This window comes from Rana temporaria, chromosome 2 (genome assembly GCF_905171775.1).
Source record: "Rana temporaria chromosome 2, aRanTem1.1, whole genome shotgun sequence".
NCBI classification, from domain to species: Eukaryota; Metazoa; Chordata; class Amphibia; order Anura; family Ranidae; genus Rana; species Rana temporaria.
Window position 1 is genome coordinate 269,510,115 of NC_053490.1, and position 25,470 is coordinate 269,535,584.

Consider the following 25,470-nt stretch of genomic DNA (forward strand, 5'->3'; position numbering starts at 1 on the left):
ATACCACTTCACAAAATAATTCCAGGCATGGCTATATTATACAGTACATAGGTACATTGGTCCAGCTTAGACCAGTGTAACTATGTATATACTGTACCATACCTGGCCAATGCCCTTGGAAGCTGGAAATCACTAAAGTGAAATCACTTTTCCTATGCCAACCAGCTGCACTTCTGCTTACTGAACACAGGAGGTCGGCAGCTCAAAACAGTCACCATTCTGCGAATGCTTTGCGTTTTCTGAATGCATGCAAAGCATTCTCTGATTGGACAAAGCAGAGAGGTGGGGTAGTGACATCACACTCTCCATCAAGTCCAATGAAAGGGGCTTTGCAAAGCATTCTTCAAATGCCACCCATGCTGGTGGGCCGAACTCCTGTGTTCACAATCCATCAGGCACGCTGCTTCACAAGTAGAAATCACTGAAGTAGCAGTGTTAACTTTAGTGATTTCCAGCTTGCAGAGGCACTGGCCAGGTATGGTATATTCTGTCCACAGTATACGTAGTAGCTATGTATAATATAACCATACCTGGAATTCTTCAATAAATGCTTGGTGCACTCCATCTCTTCTTAATTGCTAACAGTTTGAGGTGTCTATGCATAACTTAAAATATAAACTATATAAAACTACGTATAATGAAACATTTTATATTTTTGTTATGGATAAGGAGTTGAGGTGTTAGGGGTTAGATCTCTCTAGAATGCTGCCCTACTAACCGACCTAACAATACGAGACAGTATACAAGACTCTATAAGAAACTACTTCAAGGAGAACGGGGAACAAGACACGAACCCGCTGAACAATTGGGAAGCCCACAAGGCCGTAATTAGGGGAGACCTCATCAGATGGGGATCTATTAGGAAAAGAGAAAGAGATAAAGAGATTGCCTCGCTCTCCAACAAAATAGCCCAATTAGAACTACAACATAAAAAAAACCTTTCATCCCAAGTAGAGGAGGAACTTGCTGACAATAGGAAAGCTTTGGCACAACTGCTCAATTTACAGACGCAAAAATCCCTCCTATTTAAAAAAAACATTTTTTACGAACACGGTGATAAGAGTGGCAGATATTTAGCTAGGGCACTTAAAGACACGATTACTACAAACCGCATTCAAGCCATTAGAAGCAAGCAAGGCACTCTCGAACACGACCCTGAACGTATTGCAACACTCTTTCACGAATTCTACACAAAACTATACAATCTTCCCCCACAACACAGACCTACCAATGTCACAACCACAAGAGAAATACATATCACAGAGTTCTTACGAGAAAGTAACATGCCCTCCATACGTAAAGAAGACATAGAACTTTTGGAGAACCCAATCACACTAATCGAACTACAGGAAGCTATAAAATCACTAAAAGAAAGTAAAAGCCCAGGCCCCGACGGGTTTACATCACAATATTACAAAACATACTTACAAATAATTTCACCCCCCTTGGCCAGAGCTCTAAACCACCTAGCCAAAAACGATCACAACTCTACCTCATTGCTCACAGCACACATAGCTGTAATACCCAAGCCAGACAAAGACCATACAGAGTGCGCCAACTTCAGGCCTATTTCCCTTTTGAACATAGACATTAAGTTACTAGCGAAAATACTTGCAAACAGATTAAAACCACTCCTCTCCCAGGTGATCGGCCCAGAACAGGTGGGCTTTATGCCCGGCCGAGAAGCGAGAGATAACATCTCCAAAGCTCTGAGTCTAATCCACTACGCCAAAAAATCGGGAATCAGGGGCCTTCTCCTGTCTACAGACGCGGAGAAGGCCTTTGATAGAGTCTCATGGGACTACATGAAGGCCACTTGCTCGCACATAGGTCTGGAGAGCAACATGCTTAGTTGGATTGGCGCATTATATACTAACCCCAGGGCTCTGGTAAAGGTTAATAACACTCTCTCAAAACCAATAACAATCACAAATGGCACCCGCCAGGGATGTCCCTTATCCCCACTTCTATTTATCTTATCCCTAGAACCCCTAATTAGAACAATAAACAATTCCTGTGACATTAGAGGCTTCACAATACAAGATAGAGAGTATAAAATTGCTGCTTACGCAGATGACCTATTGTTCTTCGTTTCTAAACCACATATATCCATGCCTAACATCCTCAAAATTTTCAATAACTTCGGATATATCTCCAACTTCAAGATAAATAACAATAAGTCGGAAGCACTCAACCTGACCCTTGAGACTAGAGAATACGATCTATTAAAAAGCAATCACAATTTTAAATGGGAACAAAAAAATCTCAAATATTTAGGAATAAAATTGACCCCTACAATAGACGGAATTTTCTCAGCAAATTTCACCCCTCTCTTGCAATCCATTACCAAGGACCTACAAAGATGGTCCCCCAAATTGTTCAGCTGGTTCGGCAGGGCCTCTATCTTGAAAATGACGATTCTTCCAAGATTACTATATTTTTTTAATGCTCTACCCATAAAAATACATGCCTCCTTCTTTACAAAATTACGCAGTGCACAACTGAAATTCCTTTGGGCGGGCAGGAAACCAAGACTTAACTTCTCACAACTCACACAACCCAAACAAAAAGGTGGAATAGGCCTCCCAGATTTTAAAAAATATTACTTCGCAGCACATATCACCAGACTCATTGATTGGCACTGTCACCAATCGACTAAAGACTGGGTTCAACTAGAACTAACACAAGACACCAACATACTTGCTTTCCACCCCTGGTCCAATACTTCCAAATCCAAAAACAAGAGTACTCACCCGCTAATAACTGCGACATTGTCAGTATGGCACAGTGTAGCCTTGTTACACAATCTAGCCTCAATACCAGGTCCACTAACCCCAATAACTGACAACCCAGACTTCCCTCCGGGCCAAGGTATAATTATACCTAAATCTGTGTTACCCACAAAAAAGCTACTTGCCATACACTGTCTCACCGGTAATAAAATTAAAACCATGGACACTCTGAAAAATGAGCTGGGGGGGGTCGTTTCCGGGATTCTGGTTCTACCTTCAAATCCAGAATTTCTTGATCAATAGTAAACACAAATCAGAATTTGGGAAAAAACCTACCCAATTGGAGCAAATTTGCCTCTCAGGAGCCCAGATCCTAAGAACGACCTCTCTTGCCTATTCATGGCTTTTCCAGACACAGGAACAGGCGCAAAACAAACACAAAAGCCAATGGGAAAAGGAACTAAACACCACACTGAGTGACGATCAATGGGAAAGAGCAAGTATTTTCGCCCACAGGTGTTCACTAAGCACGAAGTTCCAAGAAATATCCTACAAGGTCTTAACTCAATGGTACATAACTCCCTCAAAGATTAGAAAATGGTCGCCGACAACCTCAGACACCTGTTGGCGATGCAAGAAAGAAGTGGGTACTTTCTTGCACACCTGGTGGTCCTGCCCACCGATAGCTGATTTCTGGTCTCGAGTTATAAATTGCATCAAATTAATCACAGACACGAGTATTATACTAGACGCTGCCGCTTGCCTTATCCACGCTAATCACCTCTCGATTAGCAGCTACAAAAAGTCCCTCACAAGACACCTGCTGACGGCAGCGAAAACCCTAATCCCATTACACTGGAAATCCTCCAAATGCCCATCCATTAAAGATTGGTTAGACAGAGTGCAATATATGCACAAAATGGACGAACTAATAGCCATGAAGAAAGAAAACGCTACAAATTTCCACAAAATCTGGCAACCTTGGGTGTTATTTAAGTATACCAGTGACTACCAACTGTTGTTAACATGACTAAATAGAATGTTACTCTTTCCACACAATGATATGACTATATATGTACCTGTATATTAATTGCGGCAGATATTATATCAATCCTCTTGTCAAACCAATGTAACGTTGAATATATAGACCAGCTTTCCTTCCTGATAAAAGATTCACCCCCCCCCCCTCTTTTTTTTTTTTTCTCCCCTCCTCCCCCCACCTCTCCTCACCCCCCCCCCCCCCCACCTCCACCCCCCACCCTCCGACCCTCCCTCCCTTCCCCTACCTCATATTCTGAAATGCACTTATATGAATAGAATAATTATCACTAGATCTTGTCCGAAATCCTACTGCTAATTCAAATTCTTTTTTCTGTATACTGATTGTTACTCTGGACGTCTAATGTCAATACTATGTAAAATGTAATCTGTATTCATTTTTCTACACATTAATAAACCTGATTGTGAAAAAAAAAAAAAAAAGATCTCTCTAATTCCTCCTAATCACCAAAGTCACAGGAAATGAAAGTGAGGGTAATTCCAACATTTTTAGTTGCCACGAGAACAGGAATAGCCGAGAAATCTTCCAATATGCACGTTTTCTGGAAAAGGTGAATGTAGCCATTAATGCAACTACTAACCACATGGAATATAGAAAGGATAAGTACAATGTAGTAGGGACCTTCCAATCCTGCAATTGGCAAACTCCTTGGCATCTTTTAAAAAGACAAAGAGGAGTGTCTGGATCACCACTGTCCAACTTGTGACATACTGACCAGACAACAAAAATCACATTAGTATGAACTCAGTATGAACTCATACTACATTCATTAGCTAAACAAGCATTTTTTTGATTTTACTTAAAATTACTGGGCCAGATTCAGAAAAGAGATACAACGGTGTATCTCCTGATACGCCGTCGTATCTCTGAGTGCGAGAGGTCGTATCTATGCGCCTAATTCAGAGAATCAGTTACGCATATATATCCCTAAGATCCGACAGGTGTAAGTGTCTTACACCGTCGTATCTTAGGCTGCATTTTCTGGCTGGCCGCTAGGTAGCACTTTCGTATGTTTACGCGAGGAATATGAAAATTAGTATTTACGCCGATTCAGAAACGAACGACCGCCCGGCGCTTTTTTTTTACGTCGTTTGCGTTCGGCTTTTTCCGGCGTAAAGTTACCCCTGCTATATGAGGGGTATGTGCGGCGTATCCTATGTTAAGTATGGCCGTCGTTCCCGCGTCGAATTTTGAAAATTTTACGTCGTTTGCATAAGTCGTTCGCGAATAGGGCTGGACGTCATTTACGTTCACGTTGATTCCAATACGTCCTTGCGGCGTACTTTGGCGCAATTCACACTGGGATATTTTTCGGACGGCGCATGCGCCGTTCAAAAAAAATGCGGGGTCAAATTTAAATACAACACGCCCCCAACATCCCCATTTGAATTACGCGGCCTTACGCTGCAACACATACGTTACGCCGCCGTAAATAAGGGCGCAAGTTCTTTCTGAATATAGAACTTGCGCCCAAAGTTACAGCGGCGTAACGTATCGTAGCGTAATGTATCGAAGATACGTTACGCCGGAGGAAAGATACGCTCAGGTATCTGAATCCGGCCCACTGTTTTTCCACTCCGCTTTGGCCAATTATGGCTCTCCGTTTTTTGCAAGCTGTGATTGGCCAAGCATGCGGGTCATAGTGCATGCTTGGCCAATCATCAGACAGCAATGCACTGCGATGCCGCAGTGAATTATGGGCCGTGAAACGCAACTCGAATTTGGCGCGAACGGCCCAAAACGTTCGTAATTCGACAAAAGATCGAACATACGATGTTCGAGTCGAACATGAGTTCGACTCGAATATGAAGCTCATCTCTACACAGGGGCAGCACGACTTGCCGAGCGACTCGGCAAGGCGATCTGCCCACGACTTCAGAGGCGACTTGCAAAATGACTTCTGTATTGAAATCAATGCAAGTCGCCTTGAAGTCGTTCCCAAAGTAGTACAGGAACCTTTTTCTAAGTTGGAGCGACTTGAGTCGCTCCTATTAGAACGGTTCCATTGTACAGAACAGAGCGCGACTTGTCCGGCAGCTAAGTCGCCTGACGAGTTGTGCCTGTGTGAACCGGCTCTTATTGGTGTCTTCAAAATAAGTAAATACAACAAGCCTTCTTCAGCCAAAAAGTAAAAACAAACAGTCCATAATCCTGGTATCCAAACAAACCATACGACAGGCTCACCCCCAAATTCTGGGTCCTACACTGAGATAGGGGTCCCCTTGTCTCAGGGTGCCACAAATGTCACAAGAGTTAAGCAAGAAATGCCTTGGTCGCAAGAGGGTTCACCCGTGCTTATAGCTTGTGAACCTCTCCACTCTGCCGTACTGACACAGGTGCTAATCCCTTCCTGCTGCCTTTCAAGACACCCTTTGCTGAAGTTTTGCAGGACAGAGTCCTGCAAAGGGTTTTAAGACTCTCCCTCCCAAAACACTTTGAACCTCCAAAGTTTCCAGGTCCCTTCTAGGAATTTACCAATTCAGAGAGTAATGATGATCAGTTCTCTCTTTCCAACCAGACTACCCCTGAACCTCTGAATACTTAAAGTGCATGTAAACCCACTCTCATCCTTTCTAAACTACTGCCATAGTGCTGATCTATAAGGATATACATGCCTCCTGCATGTATCCTTACCTGTCAAATGTCTCCCCTCTGTCTGTTATAAGACCTGAAAAACTGCAGATTCTGTGGGTGGATCTGTTGTCTGGAGCTCTGTGGGTGGAGTCGTGATGTCAGTAGACTCCCCGCCCTCCTCTACACACCCCTTGTCAACATGCATTTTTTCTTATGTATTCCTTACACTAAATTCTGCTATGATCACTAACATTCAGTCAAAATCCAGAAAAGTAACCACATGACTTCAGAAAAGGAGTGGGGGTGGGAATTCAAAAATAATGCCTGTCTCCAGGCTAGTGCATGAGATATGTAAATAACCTGTCATTCACAGCAAGGGGGCGGAACGGACCAAGGTTTTTCTCTATAAGTCTGTTTTTTTTCACTGAACAATAAAAGAGGATTGCTCAGAGCTGGGTTAACTCTGTGTGGCAAGACTGGGCACAGATGATAAGAAATCTTATACTCTACATTGTGAGGTTTACGTCCACTTTAACCAAGTCTTCAAACTCTCTCTCTTAAAGGGACCACAACTCAAATATTGGTGCTGTCCAGGACACATTCCCGGTGTCCTGTACAGTATCCATTTGTAGATTGCCATTACTTAACATTTGGAAAGATTTTGTCATTTTTAAGATAAGGGTGAAGTTTCTCTTTAATATTTATATTGTCCTACATGATCAGAACAATTTGTAGTTGGGAGAGTATGATTCAGTGGGGTAAATTGGTATTTAATCCTTCAAACCAAAACCCTTTCCCGAAACAGTGCCTGGCTTTATGAACCAGGGGAAAAGGGAATAGCCGCTCCAGGTGGGAACCCAGATGAATATCCTTTGTTTCAGACAACTCAGGTGCAGGCAATGCACTTAGCAAAGCAGGAACAAAGATTGTCTCTAGACAGCGCTCTGAACAAATTGTAGCCTTTCATTAAAAGAAGGACAGCACTACAAGTCACAGCAAAATAAAATAAAACCTGACTGCTGACGCGTTTCGCACTGAAACTAGTGCTTAGTCATAGCTTTATGAACCTATGTACTTTTATCTACAAGCTGAACCAGCTGGTGCTTAAACAATTATTTATTCTTCATACCTTATGCCATGGACCTCCTGGTAACAAAGTTTCTCGAAAGCATAGTGCCAGCCATGGCTCATTTTGTTTGCTGTCTGACACTTGATCTGGAATTATTTCCATCTCTGGAAGAATAAAGTGTAACAATCAGCAGAATATGATGTAAAAGGTGCACATTAGGAATGCAACAACAAATTAAAATTTTAGGTTTCAGGAGGCCCACAGTTAAAAATAGATTCTGCTTTATACAACTAATGGGCCTCTTTCCATGCTGCACCCTTCTGTGATTTATGCCTTGTTAACACAAGAGGCAAAAAAAAAGCAGTTTTTCCCAATTTTTGAAGCTCCCTGTCTGCCTAGCAGTACTGTACAGACCAGTCACCAGTGCCCCCGCTCCCGCATTCATGTATGATTCCTCCATCCGCATGGCTACAGAATGGAATGAGAAATTTCAATGGCATCGCGCCGTCCGCCCGGCCCGGGCCCCCTCCCTCGGCGTGCTGTTAGGGAGAAACAACCATTGGCCCACCCACTCCCTCTCCACAATGCCGCACCACCCACACCTTGCACCACCCATCCCTCTCCACAACGCAGCACCACCCATCCCTCTCCACAACGCAGCACCACCCATCCCTCTCCACAATGCCGCACCACCCACGCCTTGCACCACCCATCCCTCTCCACAACGCAGCACCACCCATCCCTCTCCACAACGCAGCACCACCCACGCCTAGCACCACCCATCCCTCTCCACAACGCCGCACCACCCACGCCTAGCACCACCCATCCCTCTCCACAACGCAGCACCACCCATCCCTCTCCACAATGCCGCACCACCCACGCCTTGCACCACCCATCCCTCTCCACAACGCAGCACCACCCATCCCTCTCCACAACGCAGCACCACCCATCCCTCTCCACAACGCCGCACCACCCACGACTAGCACCACCCATCCCTCTCCACAACGCAGCACCACCCATCCCTCTCCACAATGCCGCACCACCCACGCCTTGCACCACCCATCCCTCTCCACAACGCAGCACCACCCATCCCTCTCCACAACGCAGCACCACCCACGCCTAGCACCACCCATCCCTCTCCACAACGCCGCACCACCCACGCCTAGCACCACCCATCCCTCTCCACAACGCAGCACCACCCATCCCTCTCCACAATGCCGCACCACCCACGCCTTGCACCACCCATCCCTCTCCACAACGCAGCACCACCCATCCCTCTCCACAACGCAGCACCACCCACGCCTAGCATCACCCATCCCTCTCCACAACGCCGCACCACCCACGACTAGCACCACCCATCCCTCTCCACAACGCAGCACCACCCATCCCTCTCCACAATGCCGCACCACCCACGCCTTGCACCACCCATCCCTCTCCACAACGCAGCACCACCCATCCCTCTCCACAACGCAGCACCACCCACGCCTAGCACCACCCATCCCTCTCCACAACGCCGCACCACCCACGCCTAGCACCACCCATCCGTCTCCACAACACAGCATATTTAACTAAACTGTTAAATTTTACGAAATGGGTGAAAAAAAAAAATCGGCCTAAAATATCGGCCGCAAAAAATCGGCATTGTATATTGGCCATCAGCCGCCCAGATTTCTAAATATCGGCATCGGCCATAGAAAAGCTCATATCGGTCGACCTCTACAGTAATTTCCCTGCATAAACCATGCAGACTATTGATCCTCATCTGCACAAAACTTCCACTGTAAATTGTTAGCCTATCTGTCCCATCAACTTCACTTGACAAAAGGGGATCACTGAATAATCCCAGCTTGCTGGCTGTAATTAGTTGTACTTGGTGGTAGTTGGCTGCGAAGTTACTAAAGTGTTTCCCCGAAAATAAGCCCGGGTCTTATATTAATTTTGTATGGGAAAAAGGTGGAAATAAAGGCCGTCTAATTGAGCCACCCCCACTGCGCGTAACTGGAGAATATAAGTGAAAATATAGTGATATTGATAATATAAATAAATTAATAAATAAATATATGTGAGCTGCTGCTCTAAAAGTTAAACAATCAAAATGTAATATGCAAATACAGTGCTACCTGATGTGAAAAAAGGTATCAAATGTGATATTAAGCAGCGCTCAAGAGAATAAAATAAAAAAAAAAACACACATATAATATTGCTAGACTATTAAGTGAAAAATAATGAGTGATCCACCCTCTATGTGAAACAATATATCAGTGTCAAAAAATAGGTGTCAATAATACACCCAAAATAACAGGTTGGCAAAAAAAAATCCATAAACTGATTGTGTGAACGTAAATGAAGTTCATAAATGGAGAACAGAAGAAGTCCCTTCACGATCTTCAGACAGTGCTTTCACCACACCACAGTGACTGCGTGATTCCACCACCCATCAGAATGCAAACTCACCACAATAAATGGCCTGACACTCTCGTGTTAAGGCACACAGGCTTTTTAACTGAACCACTCAGTTTAATTGATGGAACTCCCTCTTTGGAAACTGGAGCACTCAGTTAAATAAATGGAGATCCGTTGGAAAAAGGAAAAACTCCAAGATGACAGCCACATGTATAATGAAGAGAGAGAGCACAATAGTGTGATATTGCAACACAACTTTTAATAAAAACACTAAAAATCTCCCAATAGATGCACTCACAAAAATGACTCTTGTCATAAGCAGTGATTAAATCCAAACATCACACGGTGTAAACACAAACGAAAATTTTCCTCCAGGTGAACCAGTGGTCACGGCGGACCAACAAATAGCCCAGGTTTACTCACAGCCCTATGAAGGTGTACTGGAGTCGCTCTTCAGATGACTATATTGGTGACAGATGGACCGTTCCACGCCCGACCAGTTCAGTTTAAGGTATGCGGTTGTAACTTAGTACCCACGCCCGACATGTTTCATCATACTGATTTAATCATGGGGATGCTTACCAGATGTCACATGCCGCTATATGTAGCTGCCAAGTTCCCCCCCTCACTTGCACATTGGTGCACGCCTTCCGTTCATTACAAGCATCAGCTGTGTGGACAAACGTCCCACTCAGCTGTGCTGGCATGCAAGTGTGCAGCTCTGACCAAACAGAGCAGCATAATCATGTGTGCGAGGTGGAGGCCCCCAGTGGTGACGTTGGTGTACTACACCTAATCACACTGCCTGTATTCAATGAGGTGTCTATCACCAGTGGTCAAACTGGTGTATGACACCCATTCCCACTGCCTATATTCGATACAGTGTCTAACCCCAGTGGTGAAACTGGTGTATGACACCCATTCCCACTGCCTATATTCGATACAGTGTCTAACCCCAGTGGTGAAACTGGTGTATGACACCCATCAAGCATAGAGTGTACTGCAAACTGAAAGAAGGGGGATATCCCTCTAAGAAATAACTAACAGCCATTCGGGTGTCCCCATGACCACGAGTCACCTCCAGGTCTATACAAACACGATCTAACAGTGTAAAGTCAGAAACACAAAGTACAATATCTCTCATTAATCTAAAGTGAGAGCATACTACATGGTTATATGAATCTAAAAAAGAATATATATTATTCCATAATCTAAAAACACATAATCAACCATAAATATATATAAAACTGAATTAAATACATATAGTATAGGCGGTATTCCTAAAATTATATTGAAGAGTTGCATATATTATTATCCATCATAAAATTTCAATAAAATGGTGGTAATCAAAATGAATTTTATTTTTATTTTATTTTTTTTATTTTTTTATATATATATATATATATATATAAAAATTATTATTTTTAAAAAAGATTTTATAAACTGGAAAACGATTTTACACTGGGGCATGTACTTTGAACGAGATATACATAAATATGGGCAAATTTAGACATGCAATGGTTCAAATTAAAGTGGGTGAACTTCATCATCTCCATATGCATGGCATAACAAAAATTTAATTATATAGTCATACAGAGCCCATGATCATAGTGGGTGGCCCAGTTGTCTGGCCCCCTTGTAACAACATAATTCATGACCATACTATATATATGTACACCTTAAAACCTGCTCCTAGTCTAAACATTACTGATGAAGCAGTTCACGTCCAACTCTATGTTAAGGCCCCTCGGAAATTGACTTTTTAAAAGAAAGATCCATTGAGTTTCTCGCTGCGATAAATCTCTCACCCTGTTTGAACCTCTCCATGAAGGGTGTACGCAGTCAATGCCACAGAACTGAGCTAGCGAAGGATCTTGGTTATGTTTTTCCTTAAAGTGGACTGACACACTGTGGTAATCAAAGCCATTCTTTATGTTTGCCAGGTGTTCAGCCACTCGTATCCGCAATAACCTCTTAGTTCTTCCTACATAAAGTAGTCCACATGGGCACCAAATCAAATATACTACATGAGAAGAGTTGCAGGTGATAAATTCTTTAATAGAGAAAATCTTCCCATCACTGCTCGTGACCTGTTGTTTTCCTCTATTGCTTATCTGCACAGTTCTGCAACAAATGCATTTCCTGCACGAGTAGAACCCCTTGAAATCTATTCTGAGGGCCTGCTGATCTGGGGGATCTAGAATCTTGCGGACCACCTTGTCGCCGAAATTAGGAGCCCTCCTATAGATGAATCGTGGTTGACTCGGAAGTATTTCGGCAAAGTGTCTGTCCTTCCCCAGGATGTGCCAGTGATTCTTGATGATCGCCTCTACCTCCCTGTATTGGGCATGAAACCCAGACAGGAAGCCCCATTGGTGTTGGTTATTATTTGGCTGTTCTACCTTCTTCTCTAAGCATTTTTCTCTAGGGATAGCAGCAATTTCTTCAATCATTGTGTTCAGAGCTGGCTCATCATATCCCTTCTGAACAAATTTATTCTTCAGTGTTTGTGCTTGTGAGAGATAATCATTGGCATCTGAGCAATTGCGACGAACTCTTAAAAATTGCCCCTTAGGGATATTTTTAATCCATGCTGGGTGGTGTCCACTATTAATGGACAAATAACTGTTACGATCAGTTGGCTTGAAAAAGACTTTAGTCTTTAGTTTATTTGCTTCTCTTTGAATAGTGACATCCAAAAAGTTGACCATATTTCCGCTAATTGTATATTCCAATTTAATGTTGTTGGGATTACTATTGAGGTCTTCCAGAAACTTTAGTGCATCTTGCTGCGATCCTTCCCATATAAATAAAATATCATCTATAAATCTCCGATAAAATAATAATTGGGGTCTCCGGTTATGAAAAACATGCCTGTCCTCCCACTCAGCCATGAACAGGTTGGCGAGGCTGGGGGCAAACTTTGCCCCCATAGCCACGCCAACCTGCTGGGAGAAGAAGGAGCCATCGAACCAGAAATAATTATGGGACATGCAGAACTCTAATACATGTTCCATAAATTTCTTCTGAGTATGCGGTATATCATCCCTCCTGCTAAGTGCCCAGTTCAACGCCAGTGCCGCATCATCATGCTGAATAATGGTATACAGTGATGCCACGTCAGCTGTTACCAAAAAGATGTCTGTTTCAGGTCTGATGCTCACTTTGTCTAGGGACTGTAGCAGGTCGGTGGTGTCTTTCAGATACGCCTTGGTTGTGCAAACACTCAGTTGGAGAAATCTGTCAAGGTATTCTCCCAATCTGGCTGTGACTGATCCAATCCCGTTAACTATTGGTCGGGCAGGTGGGATCATTTCATTTTTGTGGATCTTAGGCAAAGTGTAGATCACCGGTATCCTACACGCTGAGGGAGCTAAGTACTTTTTCTCTTTCAGATTCAAAGCTCCAGTATGATAGCCCCAATCTACCAACGCATCAAGTTGTACCTTGTATGGTTCGGTAGGGTCTGATGCTAGTTTTCTATATGTAGAAGTATCGCTCAGCATATTGGACAACCGGGTGCAGTAGAACTCCTTATCCAGGACCACCACCCCTCCCCCTTTGTCCGCTGGTCGGATCACAACATTCTTCTTATCCTCCAAAGATTCAATACCTTCTTTAATATAGCGGGGATTCACACCCTTCTTCACAGGTAATTCCTCAATGTCTTTGAGTACCAACTGTTTAAAAACCTCTATAAAATGATTATTGGAAATCTGAGGATTAAATAAGGATTTATTCTTGAGTCCACTGTCAACTTTCGTTGCCACAATGGTACTTTTCATAGAAGACGTGACAGGGTGGCTCAAGAAGTATTTTTTCAAATTCAGAGTCCTGACAAATTTGTGTGTGTCTATATAGACGTCAAATTTATTCATCGTTCATATAACCATGTAGTATGCTCTCACTTTAGATTAATGAGAGATATTGTACTTTGTGTTTCTGACTTTACACTGTTAGATCGTGTTTGTATAGACCTGGAGGTGACTCGTGGTCATGGGGACACCCGAATGGCTGTTAGTTATTTCTTAGAGGGATATCCCCCTTCTTTCAGTTTGCAGTACACTCTATGCTTGATGGGTGTCATACACCAGTTTCACCACTGGGGTTAGACACTGTATCGAATATAGGCAGTGGGAATGGGTGTCATACACCAGTTTCACCACTGGGGTTAGACACTGTATCGAATATAGGCAGTGGGAATGGGTGTCATACACCAGTTTCATCACTGGGGTTAGACACTGTATCGAATATAGGCAGTGGGAATGGGTGTCATACACCAGTTTGACCACTGGTGATAGACACCTCATTGAATACAGGCAGTGTGATTAGGTGTAGTACACCGACGTCACCACTGGGGGCCTCCACCTCGCACACATGATTATGCTGCTCTGTTTGGTCAGAGCTGCACATTTGCATGCCAGCACAGCTGAGTGGGACGTTTGTCCACACAGCTGATGCTTGTAATGAACGGAAGGCGTGCACCAATGTGCAAGTGAGGGGGGGAACTTGGCAGCTACATATAGCGGCATGTGACATCTGGTAAGCATCCCCATGATTAAATCAGTATGATGAAACATGTCGGGGCGTGGGTACTAAGTTACAACCGCATACCTTAAACTGAACTGGTCGGGCGTGGAACGGTCCATCTGTCACCAATATAGTCATCTGAAGAGCGACTCCAGTACACCTTCATAGGGCTGTGAGTAAACCTGGGCTATTTGTTGGTCCGCCGTGACCACTGGTTCACCTGGAGGAAAATTTTCGTTTGTGTTTACACCGTGTGATGTTTGGATTTAATCACTGCTTATGACAAGAGTCATTTTTGTGAGTGCATCTATTGGGAGATTTTTAGTGTTTTTATTAAAAGTTGTGTTGCAATATCACACTATTGTGCTCTCTCTCTTCATTATACATGTGGCTGTCATCTTGGAGTTTTTCCTTTTTCCAACGGATCTCCATTTATTTAACTGAGTGCTCCAGTTTCCAAAGAGGGAGTTCCATCAATTAAACTGAGTGGTTCAGTTAAAAAGCCTGTGTGCCTTAACACGAGAGTGTCAGGCCATTTATTGTGGTGAGTTTGCATTCTGATGGGTGGTGGAATCACGCAGTCACTGTGGTGTGGTGAAAGCACTGTCTGAAGATCGTGAAGGGACTTCTTCTGTTCTCCATTTATGAACTTCATTTACGTTCACACAATCAGTTTATGGATTTTTTTTTTTTTTTGCCAACCTGTTATTTTGGGTGTATTATTGACACCTATTTTTTGACACTGATATATTGTTTCACATAGAGGGTGGATCACTCATTATTTTTCACTTAATAGTCTAGCAATATTATATGTGTGTTTTTTTTATTTTATTCTCTTGAGCGCTGCTTAATATCACATTTGATACCTTTTTTCACATCAGGTAGCACTGTATTTGCATATTACATTTTGATTGCTTATATTAATTTTGCCCACCAAAAACACAGTAGGGCTTATTTTCGGGGTAGGGCTTGCCATGCAATGTGCAAAGTGTTAATAATAGCAAAAGTTCTTGTAAACTGCCAGAATCCTCGCCACTACAGCAAAATACAATCCAAAAGGTGTATGTCTCATCTTCCTATAGCATTGCTCGACGCTTCCATGACTTGCCTGAGCTGTCTTCCTAGCACCGAGCACTGCAGAAGGGGGGCCAAGATCATCCCCGCTGATAGGAGGAGAAGAGAAGGGGAGAGCAGTGAAGATGAACGGCACTTTCCATGACCTGCTCCGAGCAATGCAGAGGGTGGGGGGGGGATTGAAGATCCCCCACTGACAGTCAGGAGAAGGGGAGAGCAGCAGAGGTCAGATGAAAGGTGCTTTCATTCCTCGAACTGAGCAATGCAGTGACAGAGGGGTCAAGATCCCCCTCCAGCAGCCAGGAGAAGATAAGGGGAGAGCAGTGAAGATTAGCTAAACAGCGCTTCTATGGTCCGCTCTGAGCAATGCAAATAGAGGAGGGGTCGAGATCCCCCACCGACAGCCAGAAGAAGTGAAGGGGAGAGCAGCTGGAGATTATATAGCGGCACTAAAAGAAGGTACCTGATTAAAGCAGATCACAGCAAACACACACCTTCCACACTATACAACACTGCATTAGTGAGAATTCTAGCAGTTTACATCCACTTTAAACTAGGGCTTATTTTCGGGGTAGGGCTTATATTAAAGCCCTCCCCGAAAATCCTGCTAGGTCTTATTATTGGGGTAGGTCTTATTTTCGGGGGAAACACGGTAGGCCAGAGGCCTGCAGTACCTCTCCCCGGCGGCCCAGTAATTTAGCAGCATTTAACTTGGTGGACTACTGATCCCAGCTATTCCGGCCTGCAAATCCTGCGCCCGCGGGCCGCAGCGACTTGACACGGTTCCCACAGTCTCTCCTCTGGCCTCGCACCCAGCTCCCCTGGCATGCCTTTTCCAGAAAATCCACTGTGTCCCACTCACCGACCTTCACCTGCCCCAAGTCCATGGTAGAGAACTTTAACCGGACATGCGTTCCAATAGCTTCTCCAGCCCCTCTGTTCCAGGAGACCTCTTCAAGGACCGTGTAAGAATGAGGCTCCCTCCCAGCTCTCCTGGGCTCTCGGAACATCCCCTCCTGCTATCTAGGACTTCATTCTCTACTTCACCCGGCTGACAACTCCCCCCATTGAGCTGTTACCTCAGCTTATATTAGAGGCCTGCCCCCTGCCAATAACAAGTGGGGTATTGTTGCCACATAATCCCTTTAATCCAGGACACACATTAATTACACAGGTTCTGTGGCTGATTAAGGTGGTTATTAAACTTACTTGGTACTTTCTCTGCATTAAAACAGCCTCAGAATTTGTGTAATTAATATGTGTCCTGGATTAAAGGGATGATGTGGCAACCCTAAAGTGGGGATTGGTCAGGGCTCCTCACATAAGCTGCCTGTCACTCCAGCCCTGGCCCTGTCCCTCTTCCAGAACAATCCATCGAAAGCAGGGGAGGTGCCCAAGTACTGAAGCACAGGTGGTCACACCCACTGCTACACTAACCACTCCCTGCCCCCAGATCAAAACAAGCAGGCCTAGCCTGAAGCATAGGCCTTCCTAAATTTACCTGCACTGACAGTTTTACCTCACAAAAATCCTACACTAGCACCTACCTATAGTAGAGGGTGGTACACATGGCAAGAAAACAAAAAAAAATCACAGGGCTTCAGCTGAGTGTATTCTCCTTCATCTGAAGGCTGTAATAACTGGTAGCTGTGGAACATCCAAACAAGTGAAATCCGCATCTGGCTGGGTAAGTCAGGGGTGACATGAGCCTCAGGTAACGTGGAAGCCGATAAATGATGACATCACACACTGGTAGGCGTGTAGGGGGCGTGGCTATGTGTTTAGAGGCTGCCGTGCTTCTTTGTCAAGCTCTTAACATTGCAGCCTTCACAGGAGGGAGACTACATTTGGCTGAAGCCCTGTGCTAAGCGCTCTCTTGCCATTTACATGTGAGTTGTGCTTTGGCAGAGCTTTTAACCCAATTTCGGCCCTGCTAGTGTCCGAAAAGCGCCGCAAAAACCATGCCGAAGACCGGTGCTGCTCAGTGTGAAAGTGCCCTAAATGTAATCATATTTCTACACTTAGAGGTGCCTCTCTTCTCTTTTATACTCTGTAGCTCCTGCTGGATTTTGCTTCTAATCCCCTTGTGGAGACATTTCATAGTTACACAACCTGGTCACATTGCTAAATCTTTTTATATGATGAGGCGGCACTGATGGGCACTCATAGACTGCACTAATGGGCACTGATGAAGTGGCACTGGTGGGCACAGATGAGGAGGCACTGATGGGGCTTCACCGATTTGTGGTACTGATGGGCTTTGATGGGTACAGATAGGCGGCACTAATGGGCACTACTAGGCAGCACTGAAAGGCTGCACTGATGGGCACCCATAGGCTGCACTGATGGGCACTCATAGACTGCACTGATGGGCACTGATAGACTGCACTGATGGGCGCTGATGAGGTGGCACTGATGAGGCTGCACCGATTTGCGGTACTGACGGGCAGCACTGATGGGTACTGATAGGCGGCACTAATGGGCACTAATAGACAGCACTGAAAGGCACTAATAGGCGACACTGATAGGCAGCACTGATGGGTACTGATGAGGTGGCACTAATGGCCACTGATATACTGCACTGATAGGTACTGATGAGGTGGCACTTGTGGGATCTGATAAGGAGGCACTGAGATGCGGCACTGATGGGTACTGATAAGGGGTACTAATGGGCACTAATAGGCGGCACTGAAAGGCACTTATAGGTGACACTGATAGGCTGCACTGGTGGACACTGATAGGCGGCACTGATGAACTATGATAGACTGCACTGATTGGCACTGAGGCCCACTGTTAGTGCTGCACTGATAATCAGAATACTTTCCCCTTCACACTTTCTGGTTATCAGCTGTCCTCACGCTGTCATGTGTGATTGGCCCTTTACTTCAATAGACGCCTTCCCAGAACTGGAAGACCGTGCTGTAGCAGTCATTTGGCTATAGCGCAGTTGGCAAGTGGTTAAAATCCCCTAATAGGCGGTTTCAACCTTGTCACGTGCTCACATGCTCAGTTGCTCTATATTTTTCGGCACTAGTTTGTAGCGGTCGATCTGCTAACAGCCCAAAGATTTACTGCTGCTCAGGGGCTGAATGTGAAATCCCAAATGTGTGTGGTGGTCACCAGAACAGGAATAGAGGGGACATTTTTCAATGTACGAAAAAAAAAGTGTTTATGGCAACCAGGGATTTCCCCTCACTTTGGAGGGATTTCCTCTCACTTCCTGTTTTGGCTATGGAACAGGAAGTGAATGGAAATCTCCCCAATGGGACACAGATGGCAAAAAAAAAAAAAAACTCATAGTGGTTAGTCATTTACTCTATCCAAAGTTAAAAAATATATATATTTAGCAAGCATAAGCAGAGCCGCAGTACAAACCTTTGCTACGTGTATTAGGATAAAAGCAGCGGTTCAAATGTAAAGTCCCTCATGTAGGTTGTGGAGATTCAGTGGAAGAATCAGCTACCTGAGCGAAGCAGGCCTTGGTTGCTAGGGTCTGAGGACGCCATCCAGCCCTGCCCTTGGAAACCACGCACACAGGTTGTACCCGTCATGACGTGCGGCGGTGCGCTCCTTGCTCAGACACAACCCCGCCCTCACCCGTGACGTATGCTGTTGTCGGCTGGAGAAGGTCAGGCCTGCAGAACCCGGAACCGGAGGTAGAGCGGACCACCTGTAAGCAGAGCCGGGGGCTTGTGTTGTGGCGGACATGGACTTCTGCGGTCACTGCTTCCTAGGACAGTATGAAGCTCCGACCAGGGTCTGAGCGGTGAGTACGTGCTTTATGTAAACAGAAGACAAGCACACGGTACATTCAGCATAGGACCCTTCAGGAATGTCAGCAGCTCCAGCATTTAGTTTTCTGTGTCCTCCTATAAACCCCAATTCGGTCTTCTGTGTTTGCCATTATATGACTTATACTGTGTACTGTTTAACTAAAGCGGTATTAAACCACAAATCAAACTTTTATTATATTGCAGCTTACCGATTTCTAAATGTGATGGCTGCATCTCTGTGTGTTTTTTTTTTTTTTCTTTAGCCCTTCTTTCCCTTTTTATTTTCACCAAGTGATCCTGCAAATATGTAATCTGCTACACATTTTTGGTTAAAAAAATCCCAATTAGCGTACATTAATTATTATTCTACAGGATTTATATAAGGCCAACAGTTTGCGCAGCGCTTTACAACGTGAAGGCAAACAGTACAGTTACAATTCAATACAGGAGGATATTTATTGGTTTGCGCAAAAGTTATAGCGTCTACAAATCAATGGTATGCATACTGGAATTTTATTGGCGATCAGCGCTTTATAGCAGGACTAGGATATTGCGGCGAACAATATGGTGCTAACTGACATTGATGTCGCTAGTGACACTAATACAGTGATCTGTACTAATGACACTGGCTGGATGACAGGGCATTTAAAGGGTTAACTGTGGAAAGCAATCAAGGTGTTAAATGTGCCTAGCAAGTGTATATGTGCTGCTTGTGCTCACACAGAATCTGGCAGGCTTCTCTCCCTGAATGAAAAGTGCTCAAGGAGGAAGAAACCCTGCCAGATCCAATGTGTTCTGTTTGGCTACAGCACAGACCTCTGTGGTTGTAATCGGCAGGTATACAGCCAAAATCATTGGCTGTAACCTACTGACAGACTCCTGCTGTGGCCAATCACAGCACAGAATGTCAAAGGCGTGCTGTGATAACCAATATACTCTTCACAGGTGGCACGTGGTTAACAATGTTACTGTACAAGGGTGCCCCCTGTGCTCCTTCATCCAGAGTGGAGGCACTCTAATACAGGAGGTGTGTTACTGGCCAGATCATCAGGAGAAAACAGTGCCGGTTCTCGCATCGCATCTCTTCCGCAGGCAGTTCACACTGCCTTCTGCGAACTGCTGCAGGTGTCAATACAATGTTTTCTTTTGTTGAGAGCGCTGCTCTTGTGTGTTTGCTTATTTAGGCCCGGATTCACAAAGCACTTGCGCCGACGTATCTCAAGATACGCCGCGTAAGTGCAAATATGCGCCGTCGTATCTGTGCACCGGACCCACAAACTAAGATACACCTTAAAACAGGCTTCAACCCGCTGACGTAACTTGCCTATGCCAAATATGCAAATGAGGGAAATACGGCAATTCACGAACGTACGTGCGCCCGACGCAGGCTACGCGATGTGCGCGTAAGTTGTACGTCCGGCATAAAGTTAAGCCCCAGAAAGCAGGTCTAACCCAGCAGCAGACATGCAAAGGTCTGCACCAGGGAACTTAAGCCGGCGTATTTTACATTGGACGTGTGTCTGGCTGGGCGTAGGTTACGTTCATGGCGTACACAGTGATCCGGCGTATCTTAGGCAGTTGTTCCGACATGGTTGTGAGCGAGCGCAGAGGGATGCGTCCACGTCCCGCCGCATGCACAATTCGTGATGCGTATCTGTCTGGCGCTCGGACCATCATTTGCATGGGGTCACGCCTCATTTGCATGGCTCACGCCCACTTCCACCTACGCCTACTTGCGCCTTCGAAACCCAGTGCAGTTTTGGGAGCAGTGGCTTTGTGAATTCCATGCTTGCCTCTCTGCGTCGGCGTAGCGTATTTTATTTGCGCTACGGCGGCGTAATGTGCGCCCGCTCTCTGTGAATCCGGGCCATAATTTTTATTTCCTATTTATTTGTATTTTTTTTTTCAACAAAAGTCGGGTCATCCTTAAAAAAAAAAAAAAAAAAAAAATGTATATAATGAGACATAATGCCAAACATACTAGAAAGTAAGTTTTGGATTTATCTAAACACTTTAAAAAAAAAAAAAAAAAAAGATTGTATACCCCCGATTTCCAAAAGGGTAGGGACATTGGGGGCTATTTACAAAAGGGAATTCCACTTTGCAAGTGCACTTAGATGTGCAGTCGCTGTAAATCTAAGGGGTATATCTGAAATGAGGGGAAGCTCTGCTGATTTTATCATCCAATCATGTGCAAGCTAAAATGCTGTTTTTAATTTGCCTTGCATGTCCCCCTCAGATCTACAGCGACTGCACTTCCAAGTGCACTTGTAGTGCAAAGTGGATTTTCCTTTCGTAAATAATCCCTATAGTGTAAAATCTACATAAAAACAGATCGCAATGATTTTCAAATCTCATAAACCATTTTTTTTATTCACAATAGAAAACATATCAAATGTTTAAACTGGGAAAATGTAAAATTTTTAAATGTTTTTTTTTTTTTTTTTTTTCAAAATTCCAGCTCCCCTGTGTACCAATATAGCTATAATCAGGAATGCTCAAATCATATCGTCCAACAGCTGGGACATACCGTTTCAGGCACTGGGCAGGTGTTTTTTATTTATATATATATATATATGTGTATATATATGTGTATATGTGTGTATATATATATATATATATATATATATGTGTATGTGTATATGTATGTGTATATATATATGTGTGTGTATATATATATATGTATATATATATATATGTGTGTGTGTGTGTGTGTGTGTGTGTGTGTGTGTGTGTGTGTGTGTATGTATATATGTGTGTGTGTGTGTGTGTGTGTGTGTGTATGTATATATATATATATATATATATATATATATATATATATATATATATATACACATATATATATATATATATATATGTATGTATGTGTGTGTGTGTGTGTGTGTGTGTGTGTGTATATGTATATATATATATATATATATCTATATATCGGGGACCCTAAGGCCGGGTACACACGGACAAACATGTATGGTGAAAGCGGTCCGTCGGACCGTTTTCACCATACATGTCTGCCAGAGGGCTTCTGTACGATGGTTGTACACACCATCGTACAGAAGTCCGCGCGTAAACAATACGCGGGGCGTGTCCGCGGTGTCGCCGCGTCGATGACGCGGTGTCGCCGCGACAATGACGCGGCGACGTGGGCGGCCCGCCTTTAAAATGCTTCCACGCATGCGTCAAAGTCATTCGACGCATGCGAGGGACGGCGGGCGCCTGGACATGTACGGTAGGTCTGTACTGACGACCGTACATGTCCGAGCGGGCAGAATTCCAGCGGACTGTTTTAAAACAAGTCCAGGAATATTTGTCTGCTGGGAAAAGGCCCGGCGGGCAAATGTTTGCTGGAATTCGGCCCGCTCACGCCCACACACGACCAAACATGTCTGCTGAAACTGGCCTGCGGGCCAGTTTCAGCAGACATGTTTGGTCGTGAGTATGGGGCCTAAGGAATAATATTGCGGTTGTTGCAATTTTTTTATGTCACACGGTATTTGCGCAGCAGCTTTTAAAGCACAGTTTTTGAGGGGAAAAAAACAATTTTAAGGAATTAAAAACAAGACACTAAGGTTAGGCCAATTTTTTTTTATAATGTGAAAGATGATGTTATGCTGAGTAGATGGATACCTAACATGCCACGCTTTAAAACTGCACACACTCGAGGAATGGCGCCACACCTAAAAATCTCCATAGGCTACGCTTTAAAAATGTTTGTGTTACCAGTTTAGAGTTACAGAGGAGGTCTTGCAGTAGAATTATTGCTCTCACTCTAACATTTTCGAGTGCACGAGGGGATAGGGGGGCGCTTTAAATTTCTTTTTGTTATTTATATTTTTACACTTTGCCTTCAAATTTTTTTCTTTTATTTCTATTAAGAGAAATGTAAACATCCCTTGTAATAGGAATAAGGCATGACAGGTCCTCTTTACAATGAGATCTGGGGTCTATAAGTCCCCACATCTCGCCTCGATAAAAAAAAAAGGAAGAAAACTGTCTTGGGCTTCCCAGCAAAAAAAATGCAGTCTCTTCCGGCCTCAGAGGATCATAAAAATGGCTGGGGACCATCTAGGCCCTGGTCAGCTCTATGGTCTTCCATTCTCTGGCTCTCCAATCGCATGGGTGAGCCGCCAGAAGCAATGGAGGGCAGCGGAAGAAGGGGTGATGTCCCCTCCAACTGCCTATAAAAGCAATCAAGCGGCTAAATAGCAGCTATGGCAGCTTTTACTTTGCATGGAATCGCCTACTGAAAAAAAGATATATGAATGACCCCATGCTCGTGCACAGAAGCGTACGCATACATAGGTCACACACACATCGGTAAACGGTGTTCGCATCACACATGTAAGGTATCGCTGCAAACGTTTTAGGTAAAGCAAAAATTCTAACGCTAGACCCCATTTGTAAATCTAAACTGAGGAACATTTTAGTATCGTAGTTTGTCGCCATTCCACGAGCATCACAGTTTTAAAACATGACATGTTGGGTATCTATTTACTCAGCATAACCACATTTTTTATAATTGGGGTAAATATAGTATTTTTATTTTATTTTTTTTAATTTGAAAAACTGCTGCGCAAAGACTGTGTGACATAAAGAATTGCAACAACCCCCATGTCATGTCTATTACTTCCCATGAATTGGCTTTGTGCATGTTTCAAAAGTAGAATAAACCTGTAACTTAACTGTAACGTCATGATGTGGCACATTGGTTCTAGTCCCACCCAACAACAAATAGCAGACTGAGTTGTACAGCTATTTAATTGGCTAGTAGTTCCATACAGTATTCACTGTTTAGACATTTGTTCTGCTTTGCTATGTGGTTGTAATAATTGGAAACGCATACTTAATGCTTTACCCTGATGCCTTTTAATTCAGGAGATGCAGTGAGACCAGCAATTTAGAAGATCAGAATACCCTAACAATGCAGGCAAGCTCTGGGCATGCTCATCAGGCTGGCAATATTGATGTTTCCTCAGCTAGTCTTTCTCTTCCAACTGGACGTTCACCAGCAGAAGGTTCCTGCAGTACTGGAGAAGTGACAATAAACCTCCGCCCTGCAAATCATGAGAGTGAAGGAAGGTCTGGATCTCGACACACCAGACCAACCATACGTTTAAACAGTCGGCATGGTCATACACACTCGAATTCCAATGAGGCGACCGGGCCAAGTGATCCAAATAACACAGACAATAGAGAAAACGGCAACAGTATCTCAGAGGTCCTACATGTCTATCAGTGGCTGGATAAAAGCTTTCCATATATACTAATCTTCAGTGCCAAACTTATTGTTCAGCACCTAACAGGTAATGTTCCGTTTTTAAGTTTAAAGCAACCCTATGATACTAACTGTAAGGCTAGGTTCACACTAGTGCTGCTGCATATTCAAGTGTTTTTAGTGCAGTTCCGTAGCGTTTATTTGCGTGTGTTTTTACACATGCTTTTGATGCCTTTTTGTGCTTCATGTGCACTGTGTTGCACCAAAAGAAGCACCTGCAACATTTTGGCACTGCACTGTGCTGCTTTGTTGAGAACAGACACCATAAAGAGTAATGTGATTTCCATTGTTGTGCATGCCAGCTTTATAGCAAACGCAGGAGAACACGCAATAGTGTGAACAGGAACTAACACAAAATTATGCATTAAAGTTGAGGTTCCATCAAAAAAAAATGTTGCTTTAAACTGTAGCTTACGACTAAAAAAGAAAAGAAAAATGTTTTTTTACTCATCTGGAAATGCCTGTTGCTATGCGGTCCCACGAAATCTGCCTTTGAAACCACCTAGAATTCTGACATCATCTCCCTCTAATGCTCCTGGGAAATGTGTGTCATCATTTCCCAGGATGCAGTGCGCTGTCCAATTATCACTCCCCATCCAAGACTTCCAGGAAGTAAGTGCCTGTGGGCTTCACAATGCCCACAAGCAAAATGACAAGGGTGTAGACATAGTTTATAAAACTATCTTTTGAATATCTATGCGGATTGTAAAATAGTAAGTGACCAGATTTATATTATAAAAACGCAGGATGAAAGGACATACATTTAAAAAATGCTAATTGTGGTTGGAACTCCGCTTTAATACAGGGATTCGTGAGTTCTTTCATTCCTCTTCGCATAGAGGTGTGTGGATGCTAGGCCCTGTTCACACTAGTGCGATTGCTTCTACATCTGCTTTTGCGGCAATGGAAAGTGCATTCATATCAATGGTACCTGGTGCAGTTGCTGCTTTTTGGTGTGTTTTGGCCCCATAGACTTTAAG

General features: G+C 44.0%; 2 protein-coding genes across 2 annotated transcripts in view; one reads left to right on the forward strand and one right to left on the reverse strand.

The window, feature by feature from the left end:
* The window catches only part of LOC120928274, a 75,530-nt gene extending 56,606 nt beyond the window's left edge, over positions 1-18,924 (reverse strand). Inside the window, exons 1-2 of the mRNA XM_040339374.1 lie at positions 18,818-18,924; positions 7,496-7,599 (exon numbers count right to left, since the gene is read on the reverse strand). Of these exons, the coding sequence (XP_040195308.1) occupies positions 7,496-7,597 (102 nt within the window). The 5' untranslated portion in view covers positions 7,598-7,599; positions 18,818-18,924. The remainder of the gene's footprint in view (positions 1-7,495; positions 7,600-18,817) is intronic.
* Positions 18,925-19,027: 103 nt separating this feature from the next.
* Positions 19,028-25,470, forward strand: part of RNFT1 (ring finger protein, transmembrane 1) — a 41,581-nt gene continuing 35,138 nt past the window's right edge. The window contains exons 1-2 of the mRNA XM_040336935.1: positions 19,028-19,208; positions 24,091-24,518. Of these exons, the coding sequence (XP_040192869.1) occupies positions 19,183-19,208; positions 24,091-24,518 (454 nt within the window). The 5' untranslated portion in view covers positions 19,028-19,182. The remainder of the gene's footprint in view (positions 19,209-24,090; positions 24,519-25,470) is intronic.